Raw genomic sequence first — 16,169 nt, forward strand, 5'->3', positions numbered from 1 at the left:
TGACTTTATTTGTTTCTATCAATGTTAGAAAATAAGGAAAATTTGTGAATGTGAAAACTTTGTGGTTTTAACAATAATGTATTTATTCTTTTTTTCTTTGTGAGACTCTGAAACACTACTTGATAATAATTATAGTGTAGTCTGTGCTGTCCACACCACCAGAAGATCTCGCACATATACTACATACACAATAAAACAGGAACCAAAACAGCTTTTGGTTCCTTGGAGAAGGAAAATGCAGGTGAAAAACAGTTAACACCAATCATATCCTTTTAAAGAAGCTGAACTTATTGAGCCTTGTTTGTACTAATTTGCATGAAATGTGTAGTTTTACATGTAGGGCAAACATGAAGTGCAGTGAACATGTAGGCAAACTAACAAAAGAAACTTTAACCAAAACAAGAAGTCTGATTTATTTATTTTTTTTTGACCTCCTCAGCTCGACCCACGGGGCCGCCCCCCACCTATCCTCCTCCTCCAGTGCCGGCAACATTCCAGGTCCGTCAAGACTCCAGTTCAGGTTCTTCCAAAGGAGCACCTCCTCCCATTCCGTCGCTACCAAGAAATCCAACCAGCCTGCTCCCCAAAAAGCCCCTGCCCTGTGTACCCCCTTCCTCCATACTAAAAGACCCCAACAAAGGCCAGCCTCCTCCTGTCCCATTTGCCCCGCACCTGCTGCAGAAGTCCTTCTCCTCTATCCCCCCGACTCCTCCGCCCCCAAACACAAAGAAAACTCTTCAGAGCAGGGCGACATCCGTAGGGGGGATCGGGAACGACAAGAGAGACTGGAGGCCTTTGCCAGCCACATCGGTCCAATCTCCCGCCACTCTGCCTATCTGCAACCAATTAGAGACCAGAATGGTCCTAAATGGTCCCATACACTCCTCCCTTAATGCTGGAGGGAGCCAGTCGCTGGGCAACAACCACCACGGGTTGATAAGCAACCACCGCAGCAAGCCGAGCATACCGACCCCTCATTCTGCGAATCTTCTAGGGTCCCTCAACCAGACGTCCTCCATTCACCCACCACTGCCTGGCCACCCTCCAGTATCTCCTCTTTTGAAAACTGGACTACACAATAAGCCAGGAATATACAAACCTCCTCTACCTACAGCCAAACCCACACTGCCTGGAGCCAAGTCCAAGCCAGGAACCCCACTTCAGTAAGTTTGATTCCAACACACAAAACATTAAACACAGAGTACTTTTTTGGAAATGTCCTCTGAAAAAAACTAAAAAAAGTTAATCTGGTTGAAGTGGCCTCAATGAGTCGTGTTTCCTCCCAGAAGGGCATCTCCAGAGGGCCAAAGCTTCCGTTCACTGGGAGACGAGGCACCCACAGAGTTCAGGAAGCAGCGAGACTTTACCAAACACAGCAAAGGAGACGACTCTGATGAGGACTATGAGAATGTAAGAGAGTCTGAAGTGATGTGACAAGTGATATTAACCTTCACCACAGGCTTCTTTTGAATGACTATGTGTATATGTTGCTTTAAGCTTCCTGCAGACTATAAAGCTGATGATACACGGAGCAACTTTTAGAGCAGTGGTGCTGGGCAATGTTGCCATTAATGGTAATGAGTAAAGATTACTACCATAATCCACTCCGTCACCCTCCTCGCACCACCACTATCTGTTCAAAACATAGTCGGACTTGCCACCAGCAACATTGCCCAGCAACATTGCTCAAAAAGTTGCCCTGTGTATCATCAGCTTAAGACTCTGAACATCTCAGAGTTGTTGCGCTGATCACACAAACATTACTGTTGTCATGTCGTGTAAGGATGTACAAACTACACAAATTATTTCTGAATGCATTTCTCAACCTCAAAGTCTCAAAGTGACCCTTACTTGAGTCAATATCAGTGCTGCAACGAACATGTTGCGGGCATGATTAACCAAGTGTTTCTATCTACAGATCCAGCTGCCAGACTCTGTGTTCATCGACACAACTGAAACCAGCTTCGTAGAAAAGTATGACACATACACTTGTTTGCAATTTAAGTTTTTGTTTGTTTTGGTAAACTAAAATATTCCTTCAGTAGTAATTCTGCCCTCTAGTGGCAACAAAGAAAACCACTTTCTGCTTTATTTCATTCAATTCTTTTACTGACACTGTCTTTGTTATTTCCTTTATTTATGAAGTACTTTCTCAGTGCTGTGCTTTATTCACATCAGTTTAAATCAAAGTATCTGCTGCATCTGTTCTTGTTCATTCTATCTTATTTGCATGAGTAGTTAAAAACTATCGAGTCATAGTGGGCCATAAAAAAATTATAAATCTGTACAAGGATAAAAAATATATATACTTGTGGAAATATAAAAAGGAATAAATAATAATAATAAATGAGTAAATAAATACATTTGAAAATGTAAAGAGAAATAAATAAAAAATAAACACATGTGGAAATATAAAGAAATAACAAATAACAATTTTCATATGTATTAGTTCATTTAATTCTGTATATATATACTGTATATATACAGAATGTAATTTTTATTCCTTAATTTTTCCTTAATCTTCTTTTTCCTATTGTTTTTACTTTACCTATTGCTAGTCTTTTAGGCCCCCATGGCATCACATACCTTGCAATGGCTGCTGACCCCTTAAAGGTGCAGTGCTGTTACAGTGCCAATACAGAAAACAATAAGGAAAGGGGATTATAAAAATTTATATTAGATAAAAAATTATTGAATACATAAAATATATAAAATAAATATAAACAGAAATAAACAGTTAATGAAAATGTTTAAAGTAAAAATTTTCTTTTATATTGTGATATTTGTCTTTAAATTTCCACATCAATTTATTTTTTATTATTATTTTATTTCTCTTTATGTATCCACATTTATTTTCCTATCTTGTTTTATTTCTTATTTTTTTCTTTTTTTATGGCACTCATATGACCCCATACACAACAGTTCCTTCCAGTAAAGTCGTTTGAAATGAGGATACCATATTTAGCTCATCTGTGGTAACTGGAACGATGTTTGTACCTGCAGGTTATTCAGAGAGGGCTCAATCCCTCCACAGGACGGACTGTATGGCATCAGAAACTCAGGAACCAAAACATCAAAGGTAAAAAAAAAACTTTTGTGAGAATGATACTATAACATTTCCTATCCTCCACTGCAGAAACTAGTGTCTCTACATAGTTGTAACTCACTTTTGATTTCATCAATAAGTATGAAGCATCAGCGACTCATAAAAACTGATTAACTAAAATTATATTCAGTGTATGTCCATGTCATGATCATTTTTAGCCATGTGTCTCTGTTAATGTTTATGTCTGTCAGCTCACCACTTTCAAAATTAAAAAATCTCTGGCTTTTCATCTAGCACCACCATCAGGTCGAAATTACATTTAATCCCAGTACTTTGGTTCCCATCAGCTTCAACTGTGCTTTGTATTTAGCAAATACATTTAGTGCATGCATGCAATTTTTCCAAGCTAAACTACGATGGTGAACATAACTTGCTCAACATCAGCATGTAATCAATGTCGTTATTAGCATGTTAGCATGGCTGCAGACTTAGTGTTGTTAAATAACATTTGGTAAATGAATTACAGACTTATTCCTCTCAGAGTTCAAGAGATGACCGATTGTGTTCTTCAGAAAATGGACAGAAAATGATTACTTCTCTACCCTATGAAACAAATACTGAGCTTATTTAGGTCCTTATAGAAACAGAAAGCTTAAACACACTTCCCCAAACAGTCTATAACAGCAATATTCTGAAAACTTAAATCCTTGTTTCATGTTTTAGTCACTGTTACATTAGTGAACTGTCTACCAGCTCTTTGTCTTCCACATTAGAATTTTTTAATGACGTAGCTTTCTGAAAATGAACCTCAAATATATTTAGACTGAATTACCAAACTAAAATTACTATTATGATTATGATAATGATTATTGTTATTATTATTACTAATACTGTTATTTTATTAGTCAAATAAACCTACCTGTATGTATTGAACAGTGTTATATTAATGTTATTAATATTATTTTAAATTATCTTGTGTTCATTAAATCACTCCTATACTTTGCATATAGTTCAGATAAAATGTACACAGGTAGGCAGACACAGGTAACTTTTGTTCTGATACCTACCTCATACTGATGTGAAGGTCTGATCCTGACACGTGCGTCCTAATGAAATTATTGTGGTGTGTTGTCCAGGTGCTGGTGGTGTGGGATGTCGCTATAGGCAAAGCCAGAAACTACCGGCTGTTTGCAGAGGTAAGAAAGCTGCTGCGCTCTATCATATTCTGACTATATATACACAATAATTATTACTTATGTGTAGAAATTAGGCATAATGACAATGTAAGATCACAATATCATGTAATGTGATATATGCTATATCACAACACAGTAATACAGTCTCCTGTTCACTGTGGGTGATTTCACAGGAGGACCACATCTTTCTGGACAGCGAAGTGACCTTCCCCACTCTGTCAGCTCTGATTGAACACTACTACAACCATCCTCTTCCTCACCACGGCTCGCTCTGCCTGCAGAAGCCCTACACAAAGACACTGATCTTCTGATTGACACAGTCAACATACAAAAATACAACTGCTACCAATGGACACAAAAAGCAAAGGAGAACCGAGACTAAGGGCGTCTCTGCATCTGGAATCCATCAATCCATCACCTTTTCTCATCTGTTGCAGCAGCAGACTGCAGCATAAAGCTTCTTGGTAAACAACAAGGACAGTAACTTCTCTAAAATTCAGGCTGCTAGGACACCAGCTATTGTGTGTGTAACTTATGTCAGTCGTGATGAAGACAAACTAGACTCTTCCCGCAGCAGGCCATACCAATCCGCTTTTGTGCACTGAAAACATCAGTTACTGTAAATACACATCAATTTTTAGGGGGAGATATTAGTTACGACAAAGATAAAGCTTTCTAAAAATCTAGCAAACTCTTTTAATGGACAAGAGGTCAATTATTCAGACACCTGGTCTGTTTTTGAAACACCTCTGCTGCTTAAATGCAAACTGAAGAATCTGTGTTTGCAGATTCAGATGGATGTGATATGTTTTGTCCACAGAGGGGCGCTGTGACACCAAATTACAGCTTTAAATTCGGGTTCATGTGGGATCCTGATAACCTCTGTTTACCAGCGTTTCCTGTAGGTCAGTCCCAATGCCCACACTCGTCCACACATCTCCTGTAGAAGCCAACTGTGTTTACACATGCTTTACCACAGTTTATGGTTCATATTTAGGAAAGGATTTCTCAAAATCGCAAGTGATATATTGCATATTTCTTTTAGCAATGTCAGATATGTATGCGCTATTATTCTCCAAGTCTCATCAAAATGAATAGATTTTTGCTATTAACAGATAACCACCTCTAGAGGTTCGGCCACAACTGCGTTTAGTTTTAGTTTCAAATGACACAGATACACTGAACCTCAACGTCATGAATTGTCTTTATATTTTTCACAAACTTTCGGCCTCTTGTCCAGACCAGACCTTGAACCTCAAACTAATTTAGTGTCTCTAACTCATTTAGTGTGCTGAGACAAAAGACTGTGGGAGTCATTTCTGACTCCCAAGCACTCTCAGCACTTTAGCACACTCCCTTGAAATTTTCAGCATTGTTGAGCCCAAAGCCCATAACAAGAGGTTCAAAAAAGTTGCACTTTTTCTAGTGTAATAACATTTTAAAAGGAGTGTTCCACAGTGTTGTCCTTGGAAGGTGGAAAAATCATCTCACTTATTAACTCAGACCCCACGTGTTGCATCATATTTGGCTGAACATGAAGGAATATGAATTTTCTTTGTTCTCAACTGCCAAAATGTTGAGATCCTGTAAATACAGTTTGTACAGCACTGACTTTAATGTTGTAAATCACTCTATATTTATATGTAAATGCTGTATGTACTGTAAAAACTATGCCTGTAAAAATGTAAATATATTGTTTTCTACAGAATTATATGTTGACAATGTATAAAGGATTACTCAGACGCTGCTGTTGTTTTGTCTCCTCTTTTGATTCCTGTATCTAAACTTTGAGCTTGCAGCTTCCCGAGTAGCGTCACATGTCTCACGTCACATGTCAACAGTGAGTGCGACACTGCTAGTAGCTCACCCAGTGTCAGAGGATAGATACAGTAACAAGATGATTATTTTGATTAGCAACTTTTCTTTGATAAATAAGTTGGGCTCTGTAAACATCAGAAAATACTGATAAATTCACAGAGCCCAAGGTGGCGTTCAAAAATAGCCGATTTACAAATTCACAATCTTCATGTAACATGGAAGTAGAGAATTTTTACTTGATAAATGAGCGAAACAACTGCTTGTTTCAGCACACGGTGGTGTGGTGGTTAGCACTGTCGCCTCACAGCAAGAAGGTCGTGGGTTCAAACCCCAGTTGCCCTGGCCTTTCTGTGTGGAGTTAGCATGTTCTCTCCCAAAGACATGCAGGCTAGGTTGATTGGTTACCCTAAATTGTCCTTAGGTGTGAGTATGAGCGTGAGTGGCTGTTCATCTATGTGTGGCCCTGTCTAGGGTGTACCCCGCCTTGCACCCGATGTCAGCTGGGATTGGCTCCAGCCCCCCCGCAACCATGTATGGATAAGCGGTTGACGATGGATGGAGAGCGGGGTATGTTGTCACACTTTTCACACTGTCTAATATTTACTAAGCACCATCACAATGGTACAATTGTCATACCAAATGAAAGAAGGAATCCTTGGGCAGGTATTTTGTATCCATTACATCTTCATAACTTATCTCATTATGGAGTTAGACTTTTGAATAGAGTGTGCACTTAAAACAATTTGCCCCATTGGCTGGTAAGTGGATTATCAAACAATTAGAACACTTAACTGAATATCGATTGTAATTTCAAATTCAAACCAGAACTAAAAACCACCAAGCCAAGAGAATTTGGAAAAAAATAAATTCATTCAAAAAATAATTCTGGCGGAGCACACATTAAGTGGTGCTACTTCTTTACTTTGAACTCTAAAATCAAACGTTTTCTGGAGTGCATATAGATGGTAATTGAATAGAATGCTGCAGATAACTTGCTTGAATCTATAACTTCTTAAAACAGATGTGGTGTTTTGCACACTAATGTGCATTTTTGTATGAAGTACATCTGTTTCTGACATGTATTCAGAGTCACAGGTCTGGCACACAAATTGCCTGGCCTGAGGTGCAAGCACTGTGGGCCCATTTCACACATGTAAACCACATCTCCTTTAGAATACTGTTTGAAAATGGCTCCACACACGAGGCCAAAAGAGATGTCAGCTGGCATAGTAATCTAATCAGCAAGCTACTTTTCCAAATTACAATGCAGAGTCAGAATATGGTAATTTATGTCAAGATCCTTGGCTATACTTCTGATTGATTTGTTCTTCAACTTCACCTGCCTGCCTGCCTTTAACATGATGCCAGGTGGTGTGCTGCCTTTCCCTGTCTTCTGTTGATAATTGCTAATCCTACTACTTTCCTTCCTGTCATGGTAAATGGGTGGTGAAGCAGTTAGTAGGTTGGAGGACCCAAATGCAGGACACGAAAGCCAGCAGGAACAGTTCAGAGAAGGGTTTTAATACAACAAAAGGCGAGCACACTTACAAACAGAGTGGCTGATTGACTGAGTCCAAAAACACTCAGTGTGTTTGTGTCTACTAACACACTTCATGCCTACAGTTTGAGACCATATATACCCACAAGCACACACTACTTCATAAATTGAGTCTTGTGTAGTCCAGGGATATGGCTGCTGCTGTAAACTAGGGTGTATAATATTCTATTTACAGTATCATGTATTACTGGCGTCATAGGTAATTACACAATATCACAATGTTTTTTGAGCATGTTATGTGTATTTGTACTGGGGAAAGTTGTCACATGTGACGACATTCCCCGAAGTCATTGAGACAACTTGCCCCGAACTCACATGAGTGCTAATGTTGGCTAAATCTCTAGGTTAGCTCAACATAGCACTTCAGCTGAAGTATCAAAAGACATGTTATTGTCTACTCCACTTTGTGCAAAGTTATAATTTTGAACATTCATACCTAACAAAGTTGTATCGCATAAAATGTGAAGAGCGAAAGTTTTACTTTTGAAGCAACAAAAACAAGACAATTGTGCTCCCCTCACTTCTCAATCTCAAGCATTCCTCTCAAACAAAAGGAACAGCTTGTCACTCCATCCGGCGATGCCTCACGTCTTGCTGTACAACTAGATATACCAGTATACACCACAGGAGGTAGGTGCACATATTATATCACAACATGCTACACTGGACACACCAGCAGTCTGACTTCAGCTCTGAGACAGACTGGCATTGGGGCTCCCTGACCCATGGGCCCATGAAGAACGACTCTTCATCCTCACACTCAAGCTCTAGAGAAAACCCCTCAGTCCGAGCGTCTACTGGCAGCAGAGGCTCTGTCAGAGCTACCCCCAGGAGATGGCCGTCTGTACCAGGTTAAACCACCAAAAACTACGACAGGAAGCTTGACCAGAAATTGATTTGATGATCAGCAGACACTCTGAGTTGAGGTATCAAATTGGTATGGGGCAAGAAAAAGGTGCGTCCCTACAGCGGAAGCAGGTAGAAGTGTCAGGAAACAACAGGTAATAAATACCAGGTGTGCCAGCTGATTGCTCAGTGGCTCAGTAACACACATCATCACATGTCAACACCCACTGCTCTCATTGTCATGTAAACAATTTCAGTTCCTTTTGAGCTTTTAGACCACTGATCAGAGGTTTATACCTGCTAATGGCAGATGCTTCTTTAACAACTAGGATGCCAGTAAATTAGAGATCATAGTGAATACTTTGCGTTGTTTACCCAAGAAGAAGCAACCCAAGAAGTTGGAATTTCCCAAATGAGAATGATCAGCTTTTAGTGTCGCTGTCTGTGGTGCTGAACAGCATGAGCTCGCAGCATGTATCCAAACTGATCGCCACAGTGTAATAAAATGAATGACTGGATTAGCAAACTGATTGATATCTTCCCAGCTATCAATTTTGTAACATTTTTTTATGTTTCTTTTTATTTCCACTGTCACTTTGCTTCTTATTTCTGACAGTGTGGAACGTCAAACCAGCCACACCTTCCATCTGCTTTTACTCAACATGAAAGGAGGACACCTCAAGGGATGACAAGTTTGCGGTTGCTTTTTCAGTTATTCAAGTGAAATATATTACTTTTATAAATTTCAGTGTTGTGGATTCAATAATAATTTTCCGCAAGGTTTCGGCTCATTTTGGATACGATGAATCATTTAAGTGTGGTATTAAATCACAGCAGGACCTCCTCTCCCTTCTCTGCCACCTTCTCTAAGGGCTAAGTAGAGAAAATAAAAATCCTTAAGAGTGGACAGGCTGCTCTCATTCACAGAGAGATAAAGAAGCTCCCCCTTTGGCTACAAACCTCTTCAGAAACCTGGCCCAGATCTCGGCATGATTAAATATCTGCTTTCAGCCAGTGGTCCCCGCAGCTTCCTGGTGAGATGAGGATAAAGCTGTTTGGTCTGAGGATGCGTTGATATCTTCAGGCTGTGTGCAATTCTCTGCCTCATAAATGTCGTTTCTCTGCTGGATTTTAACATACAGAATCCTATTTTTCCAAGATGAGATAAAAATGAAAAACTTAAATGCTACCGGGGCCTGGTTTTATAAACCATTTGTAGCAGAGTTCCTTCAGTTTGTATTATTTTTTGCTTCTATATAACCAACTGTAAAACTGCTGTTTCACTGCACCGCTGGGCATTTAAATTTGTCCAAGTAATTACATGCAAGGCCTTATACCTAATACATGTTACACTGGTCCTTTGCATATGGCTATTGTATTTGAAAAGAAAGGAACCTAGGCTAGCTACAAAATACAGTCATACTTAGAAAACATTATAATCTATAACATTATGTACTGGGAATATCGCTGCTGTGGATCTTTATTGTGGTCGCAAATTTCTGGAAATGTAAGGAAGTCAATTGCTGGCGCATCTTACATGAAAAACCAACTTCCTCTTCTGTTCCCACATGATATTTATACTGGACAACCGCCACAACATTTACAGGTTAACATGCATGTGGGGGAAAGTGGCTTAAATGGAGCCATCTGAGTGACATCTATCTGCCATGTTTAATTAGAGAGTTTTGACAGCTTTTCAGAAGCAATCAGCTTGCAGCCACCTCACGCTGGTTAGTCACATGGTGGCAGCACAGGGTTCTTTATGTGAAAGCATTTTTTAACCAAGGTATCTGTGCTCTTCCATAGCCCATTTTTGCCTTGACATCACAGCCCAGGTGCCTCGTTTCAGCCCAAGTCCCTTTACGGTTAGCCATAAGCCAGTCTTTTGTTGGTCTTGGTGCAAAATAAATCTAAAACCGAATCTAAATCTGTGTTTCATAAAGATGTCCATTCAAACGACATTAGCACTGCTACTTTACACAGTTGTGAACTCCTGTCTCATTGTTTAATAAACCACTTCGTAGTGTTTTGGTGTCTTATAAACTTTCAAACTCATGGATTTATGACTCAAGCTGGTATGGCTGGATTGGATTTCACTGTCTCGTGGTTGCCTGTAGCAACACACACACACACACACACACACACACACACACACACACACACACACCAACTCAGTGATGTTAATTATGTTAAATCCAATTAATAAGACAGATTTAGAAGATAACAGATTTGTTGATCACTAAATTGTGATCAACAACCCCCCCAGCAAATATATTGTGACCATTTTCTGCCATGTTAAAATAAAAACTCTACTGATTCATGAAAGCTCTAATTCTTTTCTACCAGTTTTATGGCTAATTAGTAATTAAGTAAATACGAAGTAAAATACGAAGAGCTGATGGATTTTTGGAGAAAAAAATCTTCACTGGGGAGCCAGCAAATAACGATTTTCCACGGTTGTATTTCATAAAAGACTGGATTTCCAACCTTTAGCTCTGCAGTCGATGTGTGTGTGTGTGTGTGTGTGTTAGTGTGTGTTTGAAGGTGACTGTGAGAAAGAGATACTGACAGTCAGAGAGAGACAAGAGACAATTCATCATACAGAAATGTACAGTGGGTTTTTTGTGGGGTTTTTTCAGGGAAAATGTAAAAATCTGGGACAGAATGAGCCTTGGGGTGTATCAGCAGCCATCACTGAAGACGAAGGTTCAATCCTCTGATAAGGACTCGGAGAGCCTATGAAACCTGGCAGCATGCAGCCCTCAGGAAAATCCAAAGGCCTGGTGATCAAAATGGGGAGAAATAGTATCAGACAGACAGAGGGAAGAAAATGTAAGAGCTGGGTTTGGTTCCAGGATTTGGTATTTACTCTTTGAAAAATGAGACATCTGCTCATACAAAATGATCGTCAATAAAACCAAAACCAAACATATGGTGCTTTTGAAGCTTTTATTTTAGCTGCTAAGATGATAACACATTTGATCTTCTATAATGTTGACATATTGAATGATGAGCTGAGGTAATTGTCAGTTTTCCTGTTTGGATAACATACATCGCACCTCTTAATAGAGAGACAGATATTAAAGGCAGTTTTGCCATTTCCCAAGTCCTGTTTGACATTAAAGTCAAAGAATCTTGGGAGATGCATGGACCTGTCATGTGCCAGTACCCTGCAATTCCCACTTGGGGTCACAGTGGCCACTGTTTAGCAGAAACACAGGCTTCTTAGGTTCATAAAAAAGTACAGGGTATTGGGGGGAGGTACTTTGTACTGGAGGAGATACAGGAGTGTGGTTAAAGTTTAGAGATTTTCATTTGATAAACTCCCCCTTGCTGAAGGTGAAGGAGTGATTGGCTAGAATGAAAATCTGTCATTGGGCCTACACAGGTTAATCATAGTTTTCCAATCTGGTTAAACTACCTTTATTTCTTTTACTGATTAGGCCATCTATAACCAGTTTTGCTTGACAATGTTTTCATACATAATTTCTCTGAATGTAAATAAAAACGACTTTATTATTTTAGGCCTAATTATTTCATGCGGATAGTGAAGGGTTAACAATGTGCAAAAGACAGTCTGAAGGAGGGGGAATATCCTCCTCAGCTGTGACAGGCTCTGTGCAGCAGCACTAACACACCGGTCACCGGGGCCGCTCGTTACCATCAATTTCAGGAAATGGATTTCAGCACGAGAGGAGCGATCGGGAGCCCGAACGCCCCCCACGGCGCGTGGTTGTAGGAAGAGATCAAAAGGCGCGTGGTCGGCGCGTCTGCCGCCTCCGTTTTATTCTCACAGCTCCTCGCCGGGTACAGTTCTCTGCAGCGCGTGCTGCTGATCGGTCGGCAGCGTCGTCAGGAGAGCGGCCGTTCTGTTCCGTGCTGTGTTGTGGATGAGCGCGCCTGTTTGTTGCGTGTGTATGTGTGGCTTGCGCGTGAACCGGATAAATCAAAGGCCAAGCAGGCCAGCGCGAGCAAGCAAGAAAGGCAGGCGAGCAGTCAGTCAGGGCAGAGAGAGGCAGCCCGCGAGCGCTCAGCTAGCAACCGTACGCTGCGAGAGATGGTCACGTCCACACCGGGGATCCTCCTGCTGCCGATGCTAATGTGTCTCCAGCACTGCATCAACGTCAACGGTAAGTCTCGAGTCCGCAGTGTATGCGTTTGCTCTGTGTGTGTGTGTGTGTGTGTGTGTGCGCGCGTGTTGGGAGTCACTGTGCAGGGAAACGCGCACAGTGCGCGGTGAGGTTAGCTAAGATTACCTTACTGTACACCTGTCTTGGCTGCTCCTTGAAGGAATGGCCGTGTTTGGCTACACCATGGGCTTGATAACCTCGCGCTTCTTCTGAGTAAAGAGAGCCTTTGTTTTTACGCCTTGTATGGGCTAAAAGCGATACATCTGCTGTGTGTGTCCTGTTAATTGTCTTTCATTTAGCTTGGGTGTTTTCGCTCTGTTTTTGGAAATAAAAGTGGGGTGGAGAGGCCCGTTAGTTTGGTAGTTGTGTTGCCTGCTCATTCATGGCCATTGAGCCCGGCGGTCATTGAATTGTTACCCTGAAAACACGCAGCCCTTACGAATAAAACCACCTGCTTCTTGGACTGTGTTGGCGTCTATGCGTGTCCTCATTTCTCATTCACTTCCACTGTGGGATTCTCCTCTGCCATCACCCCCCCCCCCCCGGTAATTTATTTATTTATTCCTGAAGTGGAAGCCGGGAGCGGGATTGCAGGGGGAAATTAGAAAGAGGATTGCTGTGGATTGATAGGGAGCGATACATTTGACAGCAGTGGTAGTGAGCAGCACCGCAGTCCCGGTGGGGGAGCGGCAGCTGCGGGCACAGAGGGAGAGGAGTGACCGCGGCCAATTACCGACCGCAGGTGAGCCCGATGAGGGCTTAATGAGCAGAGTGGCCAAGGTTAAGTTATCGCTACCAACTGGTGGTTACTGTTGAGCAGTTGGCACTAGTACTGCAATTATCAATAATTTCCTTATTTTAATTAGTTAATCTAGCAATCTTGTGCGTTTTATAGCTGGGGCAGCCAGTTTATTTCAGAAATTGTTTGTGTATTTGTTTCTCTATCCCCCCCGTTGTCCAATGGCGGCTAACCCCTTACATACCACTGACTACCAAACACACCTTTGTTTGCCAAAGACAAAAAGAGGCATTTCGTGGTCAGGTTAAATTGTAACTTGAGCTACTATGCACTCATCTCTTTTATAGGTTGCTAAAAAGAACAGTCCGATGAGTGTATTACATACCGTAAAACCATGAATAATAGCCCGATCCTTTTATTTGCTAAAATCACTGAATTGATCATACGTTTAAACATTAATATTTGTATTAACGATCTAAGCAGCTAAAACGGCGACCCCGTGGTGTTTAAGAGGTTTTATACATCCAAAGAAATTCTATAAAAACCAGACCAGGTGTCTAATGGCGACCTGCGTTTGTTCGTCAATGTGTTCTCACACCAGGCCAGTAAAGGAGATAGGCGGCTATTTGGGACTTGCTATTAATTTAAGTTTTACGGTAATTTATTTTATGGGCTGACTGAAATGTTTTGAGCTCTTGGAGAATTGCAGGTCCTTTATAAATTTTATGAGGGGGTTAGATTAACTCAATCGGCCACAGGTAGCTATATCACAGGGGATGGGCAAACTATGGCCTGCGGGCCAACTGTGGCTCCTGCCCGATTATTTAAATGGCCGCTGTGAGTATTGCTTGAGTTTTTTTCTAATACATTTGCACTGTAACCTACTGTGGCCTAGAATTTTTGATTTACCAGTCAGTGAAAATGTTTACCTCAGTTGACTTAACATGGCAAAACCAAAAAGACAAAAGATGGTGAGCGAAAGCTGGAAATTTCTGAATTTCTGAAGTGTCTATGTAGTGTATTTACACACAAGCAAGGATCATGAACAGGCTTCTGTGTAACAACAATGTTGGCAAAAAGCAACATCAGTTACACGTTATTTAGTTGGCTTAAAATCGGGCTCAACTTTCTCTTGATGTCCCTCAATATTACATTAGTCAGACTCTTCCACAGCTTGATGGAGTAGCCACACAACACGCTAACGCCAAGTTCAATAGGCAATCCATCAAAATAAACAGTAAAACAAGGCAAAATTTACATCTTTCAAGTTTGAAGTCTGCTCACAGACGGCCTGTAATGACTCTTGAGCTTGAATCGTTACTGGCCCTCAATGAAAGTAGTCGGTAGTAAAATGCAGTCATCAAAAACTTAAAACTATTGTTTTGTTTTTTTATTCATGATCAATTTTATTTCTAACACAATATAGCTTATCACTCAAAAACAAATGCATAATCACAAAACGTATAATACGCATAATTTGATTAATGCAGTTTCTTATCATTTCAGCACTAGTTCGTAGGCAGGCTAATTTGATAAACGGCTCAAAGAGGCAGAGTGAGCTGTTTAGCTCTTTGTGTGTCTTTCACAGTCTCTTGAATTCCTACCTACTGTGGAAAATGGCCTTTGGGGTGAATCAAAAGTGTGTGTGTGTGAACACAAACTCCCATTGCTACAGCCACCACCCCCTCCTCACACTCGGCACCAAACACGCACACACAGATTGTGTACATCTATTTGAACAAGACGTCACGCAAATTAGGTAGCGGCAAGAGCAACAACGCTGGCCTGATTTTTAAAAAGGATTGATTTATTTTTTTTCTCCATGGTTACTGTTATACCATGCTAGACTCAGATCCTCAGCTGTATGGGGGGTGGCTGTGTGAGGGTGTGCTTGGTTCTTGAAGTGGGCGGGGTGGAGGACAGAGGGGGGAGGAGGAGTACACTGCAACCATTTCTGTTACTGGGGAAAATTTCATTACCATGACCTCCAGTGTGACAGCATTTATATAGACCACAATGATCTATTTTGGGAGATAGATGGTTCATTGCAGCTCCACACACAATCTACCCTTTCAAATCCATAGAATACGAGAGTGGTATTTCAAGCGTATGCCTTCAGTTATCAAGATAATTGGCTCTATAGGTTTAATATGGGCATTTTGATCAGCACACTTGCATCAGAAAAATCAACAAACCCGATTTCAAAAATGAACTTGAATAGTAATTTTGTGATGTAGTAGCCTACTAAATGGTGGTAGTGTTGAGAAGTCACATTATTTAGGTGTGAACTCTTCAAATGGTATTCTGCTGCCACAGGAGATATGTTGCTGCCTCCAGCCCTCAAATCCTTTTGTGTTCTGACTCAGTCATCGTGAACTAATCTTGAGGTCATTTGTGCGAAACAGCAACAAAAATAGGCACACAAAGGATTTTGAAGGGGTAGAAGCAGTGACATTTTTCATAACTTGACAAAACGGTGGTGAAAGAGTTTAGATTTCAAATGTCAGCTAAAAATTCTGACACAGCAGGGAAATGGAGAATACCCAACTGGCTTGTATACTTCAGGTTACTATTGAAGTCTGTTGTTGTGCTGATTTAGATCAAAGCGCAGGGTATGCAGTCTTCCAGACAGCAAGTCAATGGGTTTCTGTAGAGACACTGAAGTAGTAACTCAAGAGAATACACCCTTAAAGGAGTATCATTCCCTGCAACTTGGGTTCTTGGTTATTGTAGCTTTGCACTTTGCACCACATTAACTAGATCTCAAGTTTACTTTACACTACAGCCAACACTTCTGAATCATGTTGCTGTTTCATATTTAGATGTATTTTTGCTC

General features: G+C 40.8%; 2 protein-coding genes across 6 annotated transcripts in view; both read left to right on the plus strand.

Moving 5' to 3' along the window:
• Positions 1-5,985, plus strand: part of sh3bp2 (SH3-domain binding protein 2) — a 29,698-nt gene extending 23,713 nt beyond the window's left edge. For 3 of the 4 annotated variants that reach the window (XM_038734302.1, XM_038734299.1, XM_038734298.1), the window contains exons 8-13: positions 440-1,163; positions 1,287-1,410; positions 1,919-1,974; positions 3,004-3,079; positions 4,183-4,242; positions 4,416-5,985. In XM_038734302.1, the coding sequence (XP_038590230.1) occupies positions 440-1,163; positions 1,287-1,410; positions 1,919-1,974; positions 3,004-3,079; positions 4,183-4,242; positions 4,416-4,553 (1,178 nt within the window). In that variant the 3' untranslated portion in view covers positions 4,554-5,985. The remainder of the gene's footprint in view (positions 1-439; positions 1,164-1,286; positions 1,411-1,918; positions 1,975-3,003; positions 3,080-4,182; positions 4,243-4,415) is intronic. The other variant, XM_038734300.1, reaches the window with a different exon arrangement.
• Positions 5,986-12,140: 6,155 nt separating this feature from the next.
• Positions 12,141-16,169, plus strand: part of vldlr (very low density lipoprotein receptor) — a 58,403-nt gene continuing 54,374 nt past the window's right edge. Inside the window, exon 1 of one of the 2 annotated variants that reach the window (XM_038733824.1) lies at positions 12,141-12,594. In XM_038733824.1, coding sequence (XP_038589752.1) covers positions 12,522-12,594 — 73 coding nt within the window. In that variant the 5' untranslated portion in view covers positions 12,141-12,521. The remainder of the gene's footprint in view (positions 12,595-16,169) is intronic. The other variant, XM_038733825.1, reaches the window with a different exon arrangement.

This window comes from Micropterus salmoides, unplaced genomic scaffold (assembly GCF_014851395.1).
Source record: "Micropterus salmoides isolate LMB-PRFRI ecotype aquatic unplaced genomic scaffold, ASM1485139v1 Ms_hic_scaffold_20, whole genome shotgun sequence".
Classification (NCBI taxonomy): Eukaryota; Metazoa; Chordata; class Actinopteri; order Centrarchiformes; family Centrarchidae; genus Micropterus; species Micropterus salmoides.